The sequence below is a fragment of the Condylostylus longicornis genome, unplaced genomic scaffold, assembly GCF_029603195.1.
Source record: "Condylostylus longicornis isolate FDR11 unplaced genomic scaffold, ASM2960319v2 ptg000271l, whole genome shotgun sequence".
NCBI classification, from domain to species: domain Eukaryota; kingdom Metazoa; phylum Arthropoda; class Insecta; order Diptera; family Dolichopodidae; genus Condylostylus; species Condylostylus longicornis.
Window position 1 is genome coordinate 1 of NW_026578235.1, and position 15,749 is coordinate 15,749.

The following is a 15,749-nucleotide window of genomic DNA, read 5'->3' on the forward strand; positions in this document are numbered from 1 at the left end:
AAAGGACCAAGTATTAGAAATATTTTTTTAATAATGAATAATTTTAATTTTATTTACTATTTTGGCAGATTAGTGCAATAAATTTAGAATTTATGTATGTAGAGTTTCTACAAATAGTACGTGTATTTTTTGGAGCTAATTTTATGTTTAGTAGGCAGACTTATTTTAATTGTCTGTGTGTTAGTGGGAGTTGCTTTCTTGACTTTGTTAGAACGAAAAGTTTTGGGCTATATTCAGATTCGGAAAGGTCCTAATAAAGTTGGGCTTATAGGAATTCCCCAGCCCTTTTGTGATGCAATTAAGTTATTTACTAACGAACAGACTTATCCTTTAATGTCAAATTATATTTGCTATTATTTTTCGCCTATTTTTTCTTTATTTTTATCTTTACTGGTGTGGATGTGTGTTCCCTTATTAGTTAAGCTTTATTCATTTAATTTGGGCCTGTTATTTTTTTTATGTTGTACTAGTTTAGGTGTTTACACAGTTATGATTGCTGGTTGATCTTCTAATTCTAATTACGCGTTATTGGGGGGTCTACGGGCTGTAGCACAAACTATTTCTTATGAAGTTAGTTTGGCTCTTCTTTTATTATCTTTTGTAATTTTAATTGGTAGATATAATTTGTTGGATTTTTATTATTATCAGTCTTATATTTGATTTTTGATTTTTTTATTTCCTCTTGCGTTGGTTTGATTTGCTTCTTGTTTGGCTGCAACTAACCGTACTCCGTTTGATTTTGCTGAGGGGGAATCTGAACTGGTTTCTGACTTTAATGTTGAATATAGAAGAGGTGAATTTGCTTTAATTTTTTTAGCTGAGTATGCTAGAATTTTATTTATGAGAATATTATTTAGTGTAGTATTTTTGGGGGGTGATATTTTTAGATAAGTATTTTATTTTAAGCTTACTTTTATTTCTTTTATGTTTATTTGAGCACGAGGGACTTTGCCGTTATGATAAGTTAATATATTTAGCTTGAAAGTGTTTTTTACCTTTTTCTTTAAATTTTTTAATATTATTTGTGGGGTTTAAGATTTTGTTATTTTCTTTAATTTAGTTAATTTTATATAGTATTTTTAAGTCAATAGAAAAGTTTATTTTCTATCTCATGCTTTCAAAACAAGTGCTTATTCAAGCTCATTGGCTAGTCTAATAATTTATCTCATCATATAGAAATAAATAGTAAATTACTGATAAAATTTTACCGATAATTACATAAAGAGCTTCTACTGTTCGTGCTCCAATTCATGTCAATAGAATTACTGTAATTAATATGAATCAAAATAGAATTTGATTAATAGGGTAGAACTGGATTCCTCGAAATTTTCTGATGTGTGCAAAGGGTAAAATAAATAAAATAGCAATTGATAAGATAAGGCAATTACTCCTCCTAACTTGTTAGGAATTGATCGTAAGATTGCATAGGCAAATAAGAAGTATCATTCAGGTTGAATATGGGCAGGTGTTACCAGCGGATTAGGTGGAGTAAAATTGTCTGGACCTCCTAAAAGATAGGGATTTATTAATGTTAAAATGTTAAAATAGTTAGGGCGGCTAATATAATAATAAATCCTACGATATCCTTGAATGAAAAATGGGATCTTATCTACATTAGAATTTACACCAAGCGGATTATTTGACCCTGTTTGGTGTAAAAATAGTAGGTGGATTATTGTTATTGCTGCTACAATAAATGGTAGAATAAAGTGAAAAGTAAAAAATCGACTAAGGGTTGCATTGTCAACAGCGAGCCCACCTCATACTCATTGAATAAGTATTGTTCCTAAATAGGGGATGGCTGATAATAAGTTTGTAATTACTGTGGCTCCTCCAAATGATATTTGTCCCCATGGCAGAACATATCCTATAAATGCTGTTCCTATTACTAGGAAAAGAAGTAATAGACCTACGGATATAGGTGTGAATATATAAGTAAGACCCATAATATATTCCTCGACCTACGTGAAGGGAAATGCAAATAAAAAAGAAGGATGCTCCGTTTGCGTGCATTGTTCGTAGTAATCAACCGTAATTTACGTCTCGACAAATATGAGCAACTCTATTGAATACTATTGAAATGTCTGCTGTGTAGTGTATAGCTAAGAATAGGCCTGTTAAGATTTGTACAGTTAAACATAATCCTAACAATGACCCGAAAAAAATCAACTAGCAATTTTTAATAAGGGATGCTCAAGTCGAATAGGTTTGTTCATTAATTTATTTGTCGAAGGGGTCAATAGAATACATTTGTAATTTTTATAATAGCAATTAATGTAATTAATAAATAATTTTGTACTTTTGTTATTAAGTTAGTTGGGTAATTGTAGATTTTTGTTAAATTCATTGAATTTTATTTTATAAGTAAGTCTCTGCTGTAAAGTTGGATTATTTCATTATTTTCTGTAAATGAATTTACTAAATTAAAATCTATTATTAATATAATTAAGAAAGTAATAAATCTTAGGCTTGCAATAAATAATACGATTTTTATTGATAGTGAAAATATTTCATTTGAGGCTAGTGATGTTACGTAAATGAATGGAACTAATATTCCTCTTAGCTATAACACCTGTGGCTAATGATACTAAAAGAGTTTGAATAAGCAATATTATTTCTATAGCTAGTGGATGATTTATTTGCAAAAAAGTTATTCTTGAGGCAATAATAAAAAAGTTAATGATAAATTGGAAGATTTCAAGAGGTCAAGACAAGAGGTAGTTTATTCTAAAATATTAATTTTGGGGATTAGTGAAAAAGAATTTCTTTTCTCTTGAAGTTTTAAAAGACAAGGACTTATTTTTGGTTTACAAGACCAATATTTTTATTAAATTATTAAAACTATGACATTAAATTATGTCATAGTTTTAATAATTTAATATCATTAAACTATGATGACATTAAATTTTTATGTATATGTTATTATATTTTTGGTGGGTGTGGTAGTTTTTGTTCTTAATCAAAAGCATTTACTTTCAATATTATTGAGGTCTTGAATTTATTTTTTTAAGCTTGTACTGTTTATTAATATTATTTTTATTAATTTTAGGTATATTATTTTTAACTTTTAGAGTTTGTGAAGGGGCATTAGGTCTTTCTATTTTTGTTTCCATAATTCGTACGCATGGGAATGATTATTTTCAGTCATTTAGAATTTTACAATGTTAAAAATTTTAATAATATTGCCAATACTTATATGTTTGAGATTTATTTCTAATATATTTTGGACGGTGCAAAATTTAATATTTTTTATAATTTTTATTTTTATTATTATAAATTATTTTGGAAATTATTTTATGGGGGTTAGATATTTTTTAGGCTGTGATCTAAATTCTTATGAGAATCTGTTGATAAATATAATAATTATAAGAATTTGTTTATTTTTAATGTTTTGTTACTTTTCAGTTTATTAATTTTAAAATTTTCAACAATAAATTTATTTTTATTCTATTTATTTTTTGAAGGGAGATTAATTCGTACTATATTTTTAGTTCTTGGTTGCGGATATCAGCCTGAACGTTTACAAGCCAGTACTTATTTATTATTTTATACATTGTTGGCTTCTTTACCTATAATGGTAGGTATTTTTTATATTTATAATGATCTTAGAACAACAAATTTTTATATATTAATGAATGTTTTCTATGATTATGATTTACTTTATCTTGTAATAATTATTACTTTTTTAATCAAGATACCCATATTTTTGGTTCATTTGTGATTACCTAAGGCTCGTGTTGAAGCTCCTGTTTCTGGGTCTATAATTTTAGGTGGCATTATGCTGAAGTTGGGAGGTTATGGATTGTTACGTGTTTTTTCTTTTTTAATGTTGAGAGGGTTAAAATATAATTACATTTGAGTTAGAATTAGTCTTATTGGGGGAGTTTTGGTGAGATTAATTTGTTTACGACAAACTGATCTTAAGGCTTTAATTACCTATTCTTCTGTAGCTCATATGGGAATTGTTTTTGGTGGTTTGATAACAATAACTTATTGGGGTTTTTGTAGGTTTTACAAATTAATACTTGCTCATGGGCTTTGTTCTTCTGGTTTATTTTGTTTAGCTAATATTTCTTATGAACGTTTAGGAAGCCGAAGCTTGCTAATTAAAAAGAGTTTATTAAATTTTATACCTAGAATGGCTCTATGATGATTTTAATATTAATATTAATTATTAGCTGTTCCTCCTACATTAAATTTATTGGGGAAAATTAGTTTATTAAATAGTTTGGTTAGATGGTCTTGAGTTACAATGATTATAATGAGATTTTAATAATTTTTTAGAGCTGCTTATGTCTTTATGCATATTCTCAACATGGGAAAATTTATTCCGGTTTATATGCTGTTTCAGGCGGGAATTCTCGTGAGTACTTATTATTGTTTTTGCATTGATTTCCTTTAAATTTATTAATTATAAAGCTTTGGTTATATTTAAATAGTTTAAATAAAATATTGATTTGTGGTGTCAATGTTTTAAAATTTTTACCTTAGATCGTGGAATTTATTTCAATTTGTTTTATTAGATTTATTTTTTTAATTTCTATTAGAATTACTTTTTTTTATGGGTATAAATAATCTTATTAATGATTTGACAGTTTTCATTGAGTGGGAAGTGGTAGTTTTTCTTTAAATTCTAGAAGAATTGACATAACTTTTTTATTTGATTAAATAAGTTTAATTTTTATATCTTTTGTTTTATTAATTTCTTCTTTAGTAATTTACTATAGAAGGGAGTATATATCTGGAGATATTTTTAATAATCGTTTTAATATACTGGTGTTATTGTTTGAACTGTCAATGATACTTTTAATAATTAGACCTAATTTAATTAGAATTTTACTGGGGTGGGATGGTTTAGGCCTTGTTTCTTACTGTTCAGTAATTTATTTTCAAAATGAGAAATCCTATAATGCGGGAATACTAACCGCTTTTTCTAATCGAATTGGGGATGTTGCTCTTTTAATATCAATTGCTTGAATATAAAATTATGGGAGTTGAATATATGTTAGCGGCTATAACTAAGAGAGCTCAAATTCCTTTTCCTTCTTGGCTTCCTGCGGCTATAGCTACTTCTACTCCTGTTTCTGCTTTAGTTCATTCTTCTACTTTGGTAACTGCAGATGTTTATTTATTAATTCGCTTTAATATTCTCCTTCAAGAGACTTGAGCGGATCTGTTTCTTTTACTCGTTTCTGGATGTTTATAGCTGGGTTGGGGGTTAATTTTGAATTTGATTTGAAAAAAACTATTGCCCTTATCTACTCTGAGTCAGTTGGGCTTAATAATAAGTATTCTATCAATAGATTTTTATGATTTAGCTTTTTTTCATCTTTTAACCCATGCTATATTTAAGGCTCTACTGTTTATGTGTGCGGGTGCAATTATTCATAATATAAATAATTTTCAGGACATTCGTTATATGGGGGGGGGTAGCGTATTACATACCTTTTACATCTTCTTGTTTTAATGTTGCTAATTTAGCATTATGCGGCATGCCTTTTTAGCTGGATTTTACTCAAAGGATTTAATTTTAGAAGTTGTGTCTTTATCTTATATTAACTGTTTTAAATTTTTTTAATATTTTTTTTCTACAGGATTAACAGTTTGTTATTCTTTGCGGTTAGCCTATTATTTTATAACGGGAGAACCTCATAGAAGTTCTTTGAATATGCTTAATGATGAGGGGTGAATTATGCTGCGAAGACTAATTGGCTTATTGTTGATGAGAATTGTTGGTGGTAGAATATTGAGATGATTAATTTTTCCTACTCCTTATATAGTGTGTTTGCCTTTTTATTTAAAGTTATTGATTTCAGTAGTTTGTGTAATTGGGGTGTTTGTTGGCACTTATTTTTTATAATTTAAGATGATTTTTGGGTAGTATGTGATTTATACCATATATTTTTACTTATGGTTTAACTGGGTATCCATTATCATTAGGGGGAGTTGTTTATAAGAGAATAGACCAAGGCTGATCAGAATATTTTGGGGCACAGCATTTTATATTTTAATCTTGTATCTTATTCTTGGATTGGTACAAAATAACAATTTAAAAGTTTATTTGATGTTGTTTGTATTCTGGGTAATTTTTTTTGTTTCTATAATAATTTTTATTTATTTAGGTAGTTTAATTTAGAGAATAGCACTGAAGATGCTAGGGTGATAGCTTTATCTTTGAATATTAGTTAACTTATATTAGCAATTTATAAAAGATAAAACTTTATTTTTGCAATGAAACTGTAATGTTTTTGTTAAACTATATAAATAGAAGTATAAATGGAATTTAAAGATTAAAATAGAAAGTTAGCAGATTTTATTTGAACATCATACTTCTTTAACTGGGAATTAGTTTCCATTTATATTATTAACAGTGATATGCCGCTATTTTGGCTTCAATTAACTTAGAATAAGGAAGAAGACATCTAAGATTAGGTCAAAACTAATTGCAATTTATCGCTTCATATTCGTTGTTAAGGTAGATTGAATAATCAATACTTTTTGAATGCAAATCAAATGTTAAAGTTAACTACAACCCTAGTTAGATCAGTTTATTGATGTGGTAATAAATCATACACTAATATTAGAATAATTTATAATTATAATGATGGGGAGAATTAAATTAATTTCTACATCAAAAATTAAAAAAATAATAGCAATTAAAAAAATTGAAGGGAGAACGGGAGAAGATTTAGGGTCAAATCCACATTCAAATAGAGAGCATTTTTCTCGGTCAGCAATAGGTTTTTTGACAAAATTGAAGCGATATTTATTACTACGATTGAAATAATAATAATGATTAGTCCTTATGATTGGAGGTCATATATACTAATTATACTATATAGATAGTTTATCCTCCTCATCAATAAATTGATACATAAAGGTATTGTTGATATTGTTTGATAAATCAAACAATATCAAGAAAGTGTCAGTATCAGGCTGCTGCCTCGATCCCAAAATGATGGGTTCTAGAAAAATTGTTGTTTAAATGACGTAATAAACATACTGTTAAAAAATGTAGTTCCAATAAGGACGTGAAGCCCGTGGAACCCAGTTGCTATAAAAAATGTAGACCCATAAACAGAATCCGCAATAGTGAATGGGGCTTCAATATATTCGTATCCCTGAAGAATTCCTAGTGAAATTGTGAAGAATAATCCTTGAGTTGCTTGTGAGTGGTTTCCTTCCATTAAGCTATGATGAGCTCGTGTAACTGTTACTCCTGAGGCTAAAAGAATAGTTGTATTTAGTAAAGGAACTTGAAATGGGTTAAAAGGTACAATTCCAACAGGTGATCAAGTTGCTCCTAATTCAATAGCTGGCGACAATCTTCTTTGAAAAAATGCTCAGAAAAATGAAACGAAGAAAAATACTTCTGAGATAATAAATAAAATTGTTCCTCACCGTAACCCAATAGTTACTGGAAATGAGTTTAGCTCTTAAAAGGTGTCTTCACGGGAAATATCTCGTCGTCATTGATATATAGTAAGAATAGTAATTACTGTCCCTAATATTACTAAAGGGATTAAATTGATGGAATCATTTAACTAAGCCTAAAACTATAGTTATAGCTCCAATTGCTCCTGTAAGAGGTCATGGGCTATAGTCAACTAGGTGAAATGGGTGATTAGAGTGTGCTAACATTTATTTATAAAAATAAATTGGTTTAGTTAATACATAAGATTGAACAATTGCTACTGCTGATTTTAAAACTAATAAAGCGATTTGAGCAATAACTAAAAAAGGAGCTATAATAACTGAAAGAGCAGGCCCTGTATTTCCTATAAGGGTTAATAATAAGTGGTCTGCAATTATATTTGCAGTTAATCGAACGGCTAGTGTGCCTGGTCAAACTTCATTTCTAATAGTTTCAATGCATACTATAAAAGGTATCAGTACAGCTAGAGTTCCTTGAGGGACTAAGTGAGCAAATATATATTGAGTGTGATTAATTCAATCATATAACATAAATCTTAGTCACAGGGGTAGAGCAAGAGCTAAACATAAAGCTATATGGCTAGTTCTGGTGAAAATATAAGGAAATAATCCTATAAAATTATTAAAAACAATTATTGAAACTAGGGAAATGAAAATGAATGTGCTCCCTTTATGACCTGTTGGGCCTAAGAGGGTTTTAAATTCCTTGTGTAAAGTTAATAAAACTGAATTTCAAATAATGTGGAATCGAGAGGATTAAAAATGAAGATTTTTTAATAATTTTTGGAAAAACTGTAAAAAGAAAAATATAAAGTGTTACTTGCCGCAAAAAAAAATTCTCATTTAAAACAAATTAACAATACGGCAAAGTTGATGATATTTGGTAATTATGAAAGTCAAGTATCAAGATATTTATCAAACATAAACAGATATTAAGTCTGTCTGGTATAAGAAAGTTTTTAAAATCTCTTAAAACTTTATAAAGTTTTTGTATGCAAATAATATTCTGAAATAATATTTTTGGAACAAAAATGAAAGAAAATAATGACGTTCTCATTTTCTCAATGCTTTAAGTTTTTTTAAGTTTTGTAAAGTAAAACTTAGTGTTTTAAAAACGTTTAAAATGTTACATCCGTCGAAACATATATTTTTCTTGGTTATGGCAGCAGGTTTTATTTTTGAAAAAATTTTTCATCAACAATAACTTTTTTTTCAAAACTTTTGAATTTAAAAAAAAAAAAATGGATTCGTAAATGGTTTTTTCTAAGTTTCCGACCTTTATAACACAAAATCAAAATTCTGGTATAACCAAAAAATATTTGTCCATGTTTGATAAATTCTTTGAAATTTGACGTTTATCACATATTGATAAAGTTTTTAAGAGTTTGTTTTTTTTAAATGAGAATTTTCTTTTTGCGAGAAATGTCCTCATTGTTTCTCTTTTTAAAGTTTTTTCAAGTTTTATAGGTCAGACAGACCTATTATTAAATAAACAAATTATTAAATGATGTCAATAACGTGACTCTGATTAAAATTTTTGAGAAAATAAACTGAAGAAAGTTTATGTTTACTTAAATAGTTCGAGTTTAGTATCGCGAGGAATGAAAAACTATTGGGCCCAAAATGCATGTAAAAGTAAAAATTAATCTTCCTGAAGCATTACTTGAGCGGCTCGTGGATTCAGCGATTGATTCAAAATGGATTAATTTCTGAGATGACGATATAGCAAAAGTCAACAAAATATTAAATAAATAATTTTTTCAACAAAATATTAAAAGTAAAATAAACGTGCATGAAAAAATAGTATATAATATTACAACACAGAAGATACATGGAAACAGACGATACCGCCAGTAAAAATATGAGTATAACCGCAGCGGTGAAATTAGCGGGGTTATTCCATATGTGTATTTTATTTATATTCTAACATTTGGGCGCGGAAAACCGCTCTTGTTTGACTTTTGACTTCAATGGACCAATCCTGCGCATTTGAACAAAAAATTAAAATATTTGATAACATTTTCGCAAACCCCCATTAGACCTTGTACATGAGGTGCAAAATAGAAATAGGCCCATCTTGTACCTTTTCAATACCGATATGCGTGCAGTAAAAATATGCACATGTCCAGGATCTTTGAGTAAAATTCACAAAATTTTGTTATGCGGGATATTGCTGAAAAGCAATTCGAAATCTGCAATTTTCTTCCACAATTTCTTTCCTTAGACAATTGACAAATTGACAATTGACAAATTTGCTGAAACGCGAATTTTTTAAAAATATGTAGCCCTATTGGACAACGAGCTTATCTAGCATATACCTAATAGCTCAATAAAATTTTAATGAACCTCAATCTAGTTCAACTTGTCGAAGTAGAGGGACAAATATTGGTACGTCTTGAATTTCAAATTCCAAGTGGACTGATCGCACTGAATCCTATCGGGGTATATCGGGGTATATTCCAGTTGTCATTCTAATGTGACATATTTGGTAGTGAAGCGATATTTATTGTAGAAAAGTATTAAGCAAGTGACAAGCAAAATTAATACAAAAAAATTTAAGTTTAAACAAAAAAATTTAATGAAGTTTCAAGAAATAATAAATATCCTAATGTAATATATGTATATTAATTCAACTATAATTGAATTTTTCATTTTTAGTATAAAAATTACAACAAGAAAATCATTTAAAGAAACTGGAAATTTCATGAAAGAGACGCTTTCTAAAAGCCCTAAAATTTGCAGAAAATGACTGCTTGAGTAATTGCGAATTTGAAAATAAGCAGAACCAGCTCACAAAAGAGCTGTCCCTATTCCTTATATACATTCATATCCATAATTTATTTGTTTTTTCAATTTAGTTGCTATTGGAATCTGATAAATCCATAAAACAAATTGAAAAAAATGAATGAGTTTCAAACGGTGTGACAACCACGACGACAAATGTCACATAAGTGAAGTGACAATCAGAGTAAGTCTTTAATATTATATACCAATTTCAAAGTATTGCCGTTACAATAGTCTAATATCAAGTGTAAAAGTTTTAAAGTTATAAGTTGAGAATAGGCGATTTATCAATTTAAAATAGGCGATGTATCAATTTTAACGAAGACTAATAATAACTCTTTTACTTGTTTTGATTCTTTCTATATACCACAATAAACTTCACATTCAGGCTTAATCTACTAACGCAAATAAAAATGTGGGTTGACAGGTGACGGATTTGCTATTCTATCAGACTCCCGGTGATTGCGTCCATAACGTTATTCTACTAGAAATGCAAGATATGTATGTATGTATAATTAGATATTTTAATAACAGTAAGTATTAGATATTTTAATAACAACAATTTCAAATGTTAGTCGAGTTAATAGAAAATTCAGTTTCTTCATTTTCTTCATTTAGTGATCATCACCCAAAAACCAAAAAAAGCTCTTGAACACCTTTCTTTGTTTAATTTACTATTTGTTATTTATACTTTAGTCAGTCACTTGTTTATTTAAAAAACAAACATGTAATTCTTAACCATAAAGAACAATTCAAGTCACTTTTTCACTCACCCTGCATTTACAGATTACAGCTTTTGCAAATGTTTAATTTTAAATTTTTTCTCGAAATATTTTCTTTTTAATTAATTTTTATTTTTGAATTTTGCACTTTATAAGTAAAGAAAGTGCACGTTGTCTTATATTACTTATTATTTTATTTAAATTTCGAAGATCAATTTTCAAAAGTGAGTCTCGAATAATATTGATATAATGTTATTTGACACTAATTGTAACCATTTGGAATTATTTCTCTCTAATAGAATGCTTCTATTTTACATATGCATTCGCTAAGTATGTGTATGCTAAGACCCTTTCCTATTAATTTTTATTCCTAGTATTTTTTTTTATATACTTACTTACAAACACAAATATTCGGGCAGCAATTTTGTTGTATTTTTTTCGTCGAAAAATGAGAGTAAATTAGTAATAATAATTTAGTCGAGTCTAGTTAAAAGTCTGACATTTCACCAAACGGGGTTGTGATTATAAGAATATAGTCAAATGTTTAGTCACTTAATATTGAAAATACATAGGAATATTATAAGATTAAAAAAGTAAACATTTCAGTCGGTATAAACGGAGGAAATTAAACCCTGCATCTTGACAATCTAAGTTTAAAAATTTGTTTTCAAAATATTTAAAATTAGTTTTCATTTTTGTATGCCAATTACTCGAATCTGTCAAACTAATCTATAGAATCTTTACAGATGTGTCTGACCTATAAGTGAACACACAACTGCCAAATTTCATGAATCTAGCTTTATTATTTTTTCTACTATATTAATTTATATTATTTAATATAATTTTATATTAAATAAGCATTTGGAGTTGTATGGCAGCAACCCGAACCAGTGCAGCCATTGCATTAAAACTTTTAGAACTTTTTCCCATTTTTGTTACAATAAAATTTTCTTATTTTATTGCAGCAAAACTTTAGGCATACAAATATCTGACTTGCAATTGAACACATGACTGTCAAGTTTCATGAATCTAGTTTATTATTTTTTCTACTATATTATATAAGCATTTGGAGTTGTATGGCAGCTACCCGAACCAATGCAGCCATTCTATTAAAATTTTCAGAACATATGTGAAGTGTAATTAGACATATCTTTGCAAAATTTGATATTAATATCTCTATTTGTTTTTCAAACATTTAACAAAAATCCATTGAGTTGTATGCCAACTACCCAATCCGTTGTCCGAATCGGTGCAATTACAAGAGCGGCCGTCCTTGGCAAAAAACCAACAGCTTGTGAAAGCTTGATGTTGATTGTATATTCATTTTGAGTTATGGTGCAATCGGACGAACGGACGGATATATCTAAATCAGCGCAGAACTTTACGCTGAGCAAGAATATTTATACATTTCCATACTGAAGACGACTCCTTGAAGTGGTTACAAATTGCATACCAAAGTTAGTATACCCTTCACGAAAGTGCAAGATAAAATAAGGCTTTTTAATTGTAGAAAAAAGTTTGAAATTGATGCAAATTTTAGCAGACTTCCTGTCATATAAAATTCAGTATAATAAGTGTTTTTTTTTTTGCTAAAAACATGCAAGTATCTATATTTGTTTGGATATGTACATTTAGGTAAATATGTATATATTTAAAGTTGTTTTGACAAATAATATTTAATAATATATTTATATGAAAATAAAAGTTGACAGTACTTAAAACGTAATTATTATGAACAAAAATATTAATAACGTAGCTTAATAAATGACTTTAATGTTTATTCTAAAATTTTGAAATTTTTTATACTGATCAATAAGTTTATTAGTAGAATATACATATACTTTTCCCATAATAAGTGTTGACATTTTTTTGTGAATAACAATAAATATGCAAGTAAACTGGAAAAAACAACTGCACAACTAAAAAGAATACGAAAAACAGGGCTGGATTTGAATTTCGTTTTCTTTTTGCTGTACTTTCCTTACAATTGACTTCAAATTGCCCTAAATATTATACATACATACATGTAAATGTTATTTTTTTTGTTCATAATCTTAAATGTTTGTAGTTTATTGTGCAATTATATACATATATATTTATAATTTATAACATGAATATGCAATAAATTAAAAATACGTACGAATATTCTTTCTAAGACAAAAGTGGAACATTTACAATGGTTAGAAATTAATTGTTCAACATTTATATTAAGGTTTTAATTTTTTTTTTAATTTTCCTCGTTTTTCGAACTCACAGGTTTTGCGTTCGGAAAATCTTTTAAGTCATTTTTTTCTGATTTTTTCTTTGCTCGTGTGCTGAATTCATCTTCTTCTTTGACGGCCTCTTTATCTAAATCTCTTTTTTCATTTTGATTTGCTGGCAGAGCTTTCAAAATAGCATGAACCTCCTCAGCTACGGCCATTAAAACAAACTCAAATTGCTGTCGTGTAGCAACCAAACCGGCTCTTTGGTCGCGTAAATGTTCTAATGTAGCTGCAATATCGATTTCACGTGCGCCTTTGTTCATACGGCCTAAAACTAAATCAAGAAGAACGTACGCACCAGTTCGACCAGCCCCGTTACTGTCATGCACGACTATGGGACATGACCTACCACGATAAGATTTGTTCACTTTCCTGCGAATTTTAAAATTTAATTAAACTCTGACCAAAAAACAAAAGAAGTATTTAACTTAATTTACCTTCTGAATTCTAGCAGAGCTTTAGTTTGTGGCGGGACTCCTCCCTGTGGCCATGATAAGAAGTGAAATTGTGTAACTGTTCTGGTTTCACTAGTTCGAAGATTTTTTAAGTAAAACGAGCGTACCAAATAATCATCGCACCAAATATGCTCACTTACAAGGTGAACCTGTAAGACAATTTTTTTGTATGTTTTCATTATAAGAAAATGTTAAATATTTACTTCATATATATGATAAACTTCGGCACCTTCCTCGGGCCAATATCGTGCGCATACTTGTTCATGGTTTTCCTGTAGTCTGCATAAAGCCACAATAACAACTGCTCCTTGCTCCCAAATCATTTGCCAAAAATGAGCTAATGTTGAGGGCAATGGTCCTTGAGCCGCAACATAAGCTGGCGCTCGCGGGTCGTGATCAGTCTAAAATTGGCAAAAACATATAAGATGTATAAAAAATGCATTCAAAATGAAATAGTCGTTACAATAGTCGAAGCGTTTATGTAATCTAGTCCTTCAGCATTGGCTAAATGATTTAATACAACTCTAGAATGGTCATACGGTAGAGGAGCATTTGGTCTATTTAAAGTTGCACACTCTTTTTGTAAAGCAGCCTCACGAGCACTCGGTTCCGCTTCATAACGGCATAGAGCTTCCCATTCACGTTGTAAACGTCCTTTATTTCGTAAATGATCTTCCATATACGACTTTAAAAGTTTAAAAAAATGTTCAATTGTGTAAAGTTTGATTCATGTTTTTACCAAAACCATGTGTCCTGTAGAAATATCCATGTTAGTAAGGGCTGGTTCTTCACTCCATGAGGATGTACTTGATCTTGATGACGGAGGACGTTCATTGTCTTTTGCTAAAGTAGATATACGACCACTGCTACTTGGCATATCTTGAGCTTGTCCTTTTGTCGCCATTCTTGCACGACATAGTTCCTGAATAAAATATGTTATTGCTTGAATAGTATTTTATTTACTTGTCTGTTTAAATAGGAAAATATTTAAACCGTTTTCGGGAAAATTACTGGAACGATTATGTTAGCACCAAATTTAAGGAACATTTGCACTTTGAAACCGTCTTATAATTAAATCTTCATACAGCAAAAATTCATAAAGATAAAGAATCATAATTGTGACAGAAAAAAAAGGTACAAACAATTTATGTTATGATTTACCTTCTAAGATATTTCAAATTTATTATAATACATTCAAAAAAAATTGTTCATGTGAGGCAGGGAGATGAGCAGTATTTGAACGTTTAGTTAAGGGAATCTCATTGAAAAAACTCTATTGGATAAACTTCTATTTCAGAATCGAAACTGTTGAAGTTAGAGAAATGCTCGCATTTTTTTATTCAATTTATAACCGTAAATTTAAAAAATTTTAGGTTGCAAAATTAGAGTTTATGAAAAAAGCTGGGAGATGAACTTTTATGAGTTTGATTTTGAAGTGCTGCATCTGCCTGGTCTCATGGAAATGAAGACAATGAATATTGGAAATTAATTTATAATTATTTAAATTATTTATGATAATTTCCAAATAGGGAGTGGTGTACGTTATAAATTTTTTGAAGGAGATTACTTACGAGTGGTTTCTAAACTTTGACATCAACCTTTTGAGGTTATTACCATTCCCTGCTAAGAACTACAAGTATTTATTTGTCGTAGCATTGATATATGTACCTAGTGATTAACAATAACTACTGAAATAATTCACAAGTTGCAAAGAGGTCTTTGGTCATCCATTTCGAGTAATCACTGACAACCTTTTACCTCGAAGTCATTTGAAGAATATTGTTCAGTTAACAATGTTCTTAGGTCGCTGGAAATCCGTTGGTGGACCTCTGCATATCTGCTTTATGATTTCCAGGAGGTGTTGGCATCCCTCGTAATAACCTTCATCATTACAAGGGATGCCAACACACGTCACGTGATCTGGGAAGCTCAGATACCAATGCAAGAGGTAAGTCATTTCTTAAATTTATCTTATGTACTAATCTCACACTGTGTAGTAGGGGTTCAGAGCCTACTTTTTTACTAAAAGTCGACAAGAGGTTATAGATATAACCTTTGCCTCGTAAATTGTTGTCGGCTTTGTCAAGAAT

At 29.2% G+C, this 15,749-nt stretch overlaps 3 protein-coding genes and 2 pseudogenes across 3 annotated transcripts; 3 read left to right on the forward strand and 2 right to left on the reverse strand.

The window, feature by feature from the left end:
* Positions 1–117: 117 nt before the first annotated feature.
* On the forward strand, positions 118–1,033 carry LOC129616661 (NADH-ubiquinone oxidoreductase chain 1-like; annotated as a pseudogene).
* A 409-nt stretch (positions 1,034–1,442) lies between these two features.
* On the reverse strand, positions 1,443–3,113 carry LOC129616664 (cytochrome b-like). The gene is given in 5 exon segments (XM_055532295.1): positions 1,443–1,535; positions 1,538–1,598; positions 1,600–1,913; positions 1,915–2,169; positions 3,066–3,113. Coding segments are annotated over 5 exon segments (771 nt in total).
* A 48-nt stretch (positions 3,114–3,161) lies between these two features.
* Positions 3,162–4,392, forward strand: LOC129616662 (NADH-ubiquinone oxidoreductase chain 4-like; annotated as a pseudogene).
* Positions 4,393–4,987: 595 nt separating this feature from the next.
* Positions 4,988–5,689, forward strand: LOC129616663 (NADH-ubiquinone oxidoreductase chain 5-like). The gene is given in 5 exon segments (XM_055532294.1): positions 4,988–5,192; positions 5,195–5,253; positions 5,255–5,422; positions 5,424–5,499; positions 5,502–5,689. Coding segments are annotated over 5 exon segments (696 nt in total).
* A 6,907-nt stretch (positions 5,690–12,596) lies between these two features.
* LOC129616660 (receptor-type tyrosine-protein phosphatase N2-like) lies at positions 12,597–14,693 on the reverse strand. The gene is made up of 5 exons (XM_055532292.1): positions 14,399–14,693; positions 14,123–14,344; positions 13,863–14,060; positions 13,642–13,808; positions 12,597–13,576 (listed from the first exon to the last, which is right to left on the reverse strand). Exons 1-5 carry the CDS (start codon positions 14,561–14,563, stop codon positions 13,168–13,170), a joined length of 1,161 nt encoding a protein of 386 aa, XP_055388267.1. The 5' UTR covers positions 14,564–14,693; the 3' UTR covers positions 12,597–13,167.
* Between the last annotated feature and the right edge of the window lie 1,056 nt (positions 14,694–15,749).

Excerpts from the sequence above, each read along its gene's own strand:
- LOC129616660 (XM_055532292.1), bottom strand. The coding sequence starts at position 14,563 with ATGGCGACAAAAGGACAAGCTCAAGATATGCCAAGTAGCAGTGGTCGT. Across the intron at positions 14,061-14,122 it reads ACATAAACGCTTCGACTATT|ACTGATCACGACCCGCGAGC; the intron begins GTAACGACTATT and ends TGCCAATTTTAG. Across the intron at positions 13,577-13,641 it reads GCTCTGCTAGAATTCAGAAG|GAAAGTGAACAAATCTTATC; the intron begins GTAAATTAAGTT and ends TAAAATTCGCAG.